Source organism: Malurus melanocephalus, unplaced genomic scaffold (genome assembly GCF_030028575.1).
Source record: "Malurus melanocephalus ecotype Western Australia unplaced genomic scaffold, MMel_1.1 scaffold_325, whole genome shotgun sequence".
Lineage (NCBI taxonomy): Eukaryota > Metazoa > Chordata > Aves > Passeriformes > Maluridae > Malurus > Malurus melanocephalus.
In genome coordinates this window covers 862691-867546 of record NW_026623557.1, presented here as the reverse complement: position 1 = coordinate 867546, position 4856 = coordinate 862691, and the positions used below count along the sequence as shown (strand labels likewise).

At 59.7% G+C, this 4856-nt stretch overlaps 1 protein-coding gene across 1 annotated transcript in view; it reads right to left on the bottom strand.

Annotated features, from left to right (window-relative positions):
- The window catches only part of SH2B3 (SH2B adaptor protein 3), a gene marked incomplete at its 3' end in the record, with an annotated part of 21174 nt that overhangs the window by 1177 nt on the left and 15141 nt on the right, over positions 1–4856 (bottom strand). The window contains exon 4 of the mRNA XM_057377798.1: positions 80–181. Within this exon, the coding sequence (XP_057233781.1) occupies positions 80–181 (102 nt within the window). The remainder of the gene's footprint in view (positions 1–79; positions 182–4856) is intronic.

Below are 4856 nucleotides of genomic sequence, written 5' to 3'. Positions count from 1 at the left end.
GGAGCTTTCGGGAGCCATGTGTGCCCCAGAGGGTGGGAGAGGCCTCGGGGGTGGTGCAGACCCTTCCAGRAGGCTCTACCTTGAGGACGAAGGTGTGGAGGTTGTCGGGCATCTCGAGGCGTGTGCACCTGCGCACCTCCTGGACAGCGGAGCAGGCGATGAGCAGCTTTGGCTTGGAGCCCTGTGAGGGGAAATGCAGAGCCTGAGGTGAGCCCCTATGCCCCAAAACACTGCTTTGTGCCCCAAAACACTGTCCTGCACCCCAAATCACTGCACAAACCCCCAAAACACTGCCCAAACCCCCAAAACACTGCCCCATGCCCCAAAATACTGCTCAAAACCCCAAAACACTGTTTTGTGCGCCTAAACACTGCCCAAACCCCCAAAACACTTGCCTCAAAACACTCCCCCACACCCCAAAACACTGCCCCACACCCCAAAACACTGCCCAAAACCCCAAAACACTGCCCAAAACCCCAAAACACTGCCCCACACCCCAAATCACTGCCAGGCCCTGGGAGCCACCCAAGACACAGCAGCCAGCAAGGAAATACCCAGCTCTGCAGGGAAATACCCCACCAGCCAGGAAAGACCCTTTGTGGCGAGAAAATACCCCATATGGCAAGAAAATATCCCCCACAGCACTGCCCGGGGCACCCCGGGGGGCTGAGGGACACCCAGAYCCATCYCAGCRGTCCCRAAGATKCTRCAGTGGRYGGATGGGTGGAGGAGAGGAGGGRAGGAGGGGRKTCCCAGCGTGTCCCAGGGATGTGRCACCCATGGGGACATCGGGGTGCACCCAYGGGGACAYYGGGGTGCGGGCAGGGCAYATCCTGCTCATGGGTGCGAGGGTCAGTGGCGTGCCAAGAGCTCGGGGCGGGTTTGGCAGCGGCACAGGCACGTGACGGAATGCTGAGCAAACACTTCCACAAATGCCAAAATATCCCGGTGGCAGCTTTCGGTTCCTCTGAGCCGCTGATCACCACAGGACCCGGCTGGASCCGGCGTGCCAGGGGGGAAAAAGGGTCCTGGGGGAGCCCTGCACGGTGTTGGGTGATGGAGAAAATCCTTCGTGCTCATCCCCATGGGTCAGAGATGTCCCCAACATCCTGGCAAAGGGCAGGGAGTGCCAGGCATGCTCGTCCCCCCGCACCACAAAATTTTGGGTGGCTGTGATTCCCATTTGTCCCCCCTCCCTGAACCAGGCTCGCTGCAGCACAAAATTTTGGGTGGCTGCGATTCCCACAGTGGCTTTATCATCCCGTGGGATGCTGGCAGCAGTGGCCCTCTTCAACCCACAGCCCAAAAAACTGCCCAAATTCTGCTCCGAGCTCGCGATCCTCGCGGYAAACCCACCCCCACCACCTGTGTGTCCCCTGCCACCAAAACTGTCCCCACCGGACACTTCCTCGGTCACCCAACCACACCGTGTTTTAGCTGCGCTATTTTTTTTTTTTCCTCCCACCCCCTCCTCCTTCCTCCCTCTCCGGGCCGAGCACTCGGTGTTCTTTGGGGCCGGAAACGCAGCGAGAGAGGGATCGGCTCTTATCAGCGCCGAARAGAAAAGTTCTTAGAAGTCGCTGGCGCACGGCGTCATGCGCGGGGCTGGTGACACCGCGGTGGCTCCGGCACCCCGGGCCCCGCTGGCGACACTGATTGCAGCTCTGCTGCGCTGCAATCACTGTCCCCGAGCTGCCGTGAGCCGCCGCGACGGCGCCGGGGCGTTATCCCGAAGGAATTCGGGTTTTCSGCCACCTTTGGAACGCGAGCGTGCCCGGCGGGAGGGCAGAGAGCGAAAGGATCGCTCATCCCGGCCGCTTTCCCCGTGACCCTGAGTGGGTTTTATCAACATCCCAATCGCGGCTTCTTAGGAAACCGGGAAATTCCGGGGAAAAAAAAAAATAAATAAAAAAAAGGGAGTTCGGCGAAGCCCCCGGCGCGGAGCTCGAAGGGAGAAGGAAATGATGCAGCGCTGAGATACGGTGCCCGAGAAGCCAGGCTGGCTTCGGAGAAGCGCGTACCGCAGGCACGGTGCCCCCGCTCCGGGGCGCCGCACCTGACCGCAAGATGCCCTGCTCGATGCGGCCGCTACCGGGAAAGGGAGTTCTCGGTAACMAAAAGTGCACGCTCAACACGCCGAGGGCTCACCCACGGGCTGCTGCTCGGCAGAGAGATGGATAAACCCTGGGTAAGCCCCGCTGTCGGGGCGCTCGGGGTGGGGTGGAATGTTCAGGATGCTCGGGATGTTGGTCCCGCACCTGCTCCCACTGATTCCCARAGGATCCTGTGCAAATGGGGAAAGCCCAGCAYTTCCCAAAATCACCTGGGGTGGCAYACCCCGTGAAGCTGCACTCCCAAAACCCCAGAACAGAACTCACTTTCTACCGTGGCTGTGGCATTCCCGGCATTCCCAGTGCTGGCACACAAATCTGGGCATCCTGGGCTGTGCCAGGGTCATTGTCCAGCTCTCAGGGGTGAAGGCAGCGGGATTTGACCCAAATTCCCTCTCCCTGTGGGAGCTGACAGTGGCTGACAGGGTGGAAAGGACAGTTCCATAGGATGGGGACAGAGGAGACTCTCCAGCTCCCAGAACCTCCCAGAATACACCACAACTTTTATCCTTTGCAGGGAGTTTTTACACCGTTTAAAAATGCAAAGCTTCAGCTGGGTCAGAGATATTCCCAGTGCTGGAAGATGTGAGGCAAACCCCAAAATGCCCCCCAAGGATGGAACAGCCTCTGCTCCCTGCCCTGAGCATCCCACCAGAGCCCCTCCCCGTGTCCCCACATCCCCACAGGGTGACACGGGAAGTGCCAGCACAGCACGAGAACAACCAGCACGGCACAGGCAGGGCCACCACGGCACCCAAAACAGCCACCAACACCTGGGGAGGGCAGGGCAGCCGGGASAACGCGGGGTTTGATGGCTGCTGCCACACCTGGGAGGGAGCTCGATGCCAGCTCGGCGCTGTGGCCGTGCCAGGGGTGTGAGCGAAGGTCAGGCCAAGGTCACAGCTGTGGAGCGGCTGCATTTCCTCCTGGCAAACCCCCGAGCCTTCCCTCGCCTTCGGTGCAGAAGTCACTGCCCACAGGGCTGGTTTGGCACAGCAGGTCCCTCACAGCAAAGATATTCGGGATTTTTCACAGCCAAACTCCTCCCAGCTGTGCCAGGAACGCTCTCCCCACGATGCCATGGGGAACACATCCTGTGCAGATGCTCAGGACACGCTGTGGGTGCTGGGGGAGCTTTTCCCACTCAGCTGAGGGAGAAGGTGCCTTTCCAAGAATGATGGTGGTGGCACGATGGCAGTGGCACAACGATGACAGTGGTGGTGTGGCGATGATGGCAGCGGGGCAGTGATGAGGGCAGTGGTGTGACACTGATGACAGTGGTGGCATGGCAACAACAGCAGTAGCATGGTGGCAGTGGCACAGTGATGATGGCAGTGGCACGCTGGTGATGACAGTGGCACGATGGTGGCACGGTGATGATGGCAGTGGCACAATGATGATGGTGGTGGCACGGTGATGATGATGGTGGTGCAGTGATGATGATGGTGGCATGGTGATGATGGCAGTGGCACAATGATGATGGCAGTGGCACAGTGATTATGATGGTGGTGCAGTGATGATGATGGTGGCATGGTGATGATGATGATGGCATGGTGACAATGGCAGTGGCACAATGATGATGACAGTGGCACAGTGACAATGACACTGGCTGTGCCATCAGGCCRAGTTCTTGTGCAGAGCGAATCCTTCGAGAGCACCAGGAGCTGCCCCCGGCCCCTYGGTGCTCCGGGGCTTTCCCCAGGCCGGCTCTCGCTTCCACTCTGAGTCACCCGCGGCAGGTGGGGAAGTGCCTGAGCCTTGTGCAAGGTCCCCAACAGACACAGGCCAGATTTGTCACTTCTCGTAAATCACGGAGCTCTCTGCATCCCTCATGCAAGGGACAAACCTCAGCTGGAGCTGCAGTGCCCAGACCAGACTGTGTTACCTGTGCCCGCAGCCCTGGGAGAAGGGGGAGGTTTTCCTGGAGAATGAGTACACACAGACCTTTTCCAGGGAATGCCAGGTGATCTGGGTGGGCAGGGCAGGGGAAGGCAGCGGGGCCCTGTGGGGCTACCAGGGCTCCAGGGGTCCTGCTGGAGGGTGAAAGTTTCTGCTGCAGAAACGGTCCTCGGGGGTTTGCACCACGGGAAATCCCACATTTCATCCTCAGGGGTTTGGTGGGGCAGGAAATCCCAGTGGCTGCCCTTGGGAGTTTCACCATCATTAAACCCAGTGCTCATCCCTGAAGTATTTGCGCCGTTAATAATTCCAGCACGTGCAGGGGTTTGCACCACAGCCAATCCTGGTGTCCATCCTCAGGGATCTGTGTCCATCCTCAGGGATCTCTGTCCATCCTCAGGGATCTGTGTCCCTCCTCAGGGATCTGTGTCCCTCCTCAGGGATCTCTGTCCATCCTCAGGGATCTCTGTCCATCCCCAGGATCTCTGTCCATCCCCAGGGATCTGCACCACGGCCATTCCCTGTGCCCTCCAGCAGCTGATCAATCCCGGTGCTGGGAGAGCTGCCAGCCCCGTTAATCCCAGTGCTCTTCCTCGGGTGTTTGGCTCATCCCAAGGACTGCCCTGCCAATGCTGGGGTTTGGGACTGGGATCTCACTGATTCGGGCCTTCCGTGCCTGCTGCAGGGACCCCTGGCCCYGGAGTGACACATTCCCGAAATATTCCCACCTCTCCACAGGTGAGACTGCTCCCTCGGAACCCCGACAGCAGCGAGCACCGCCCTGGGCTCAGGGAACTGGAGCTGGGAGATTCCCCGAGTGCCAAATAGGAACACGGGAGGTGATTC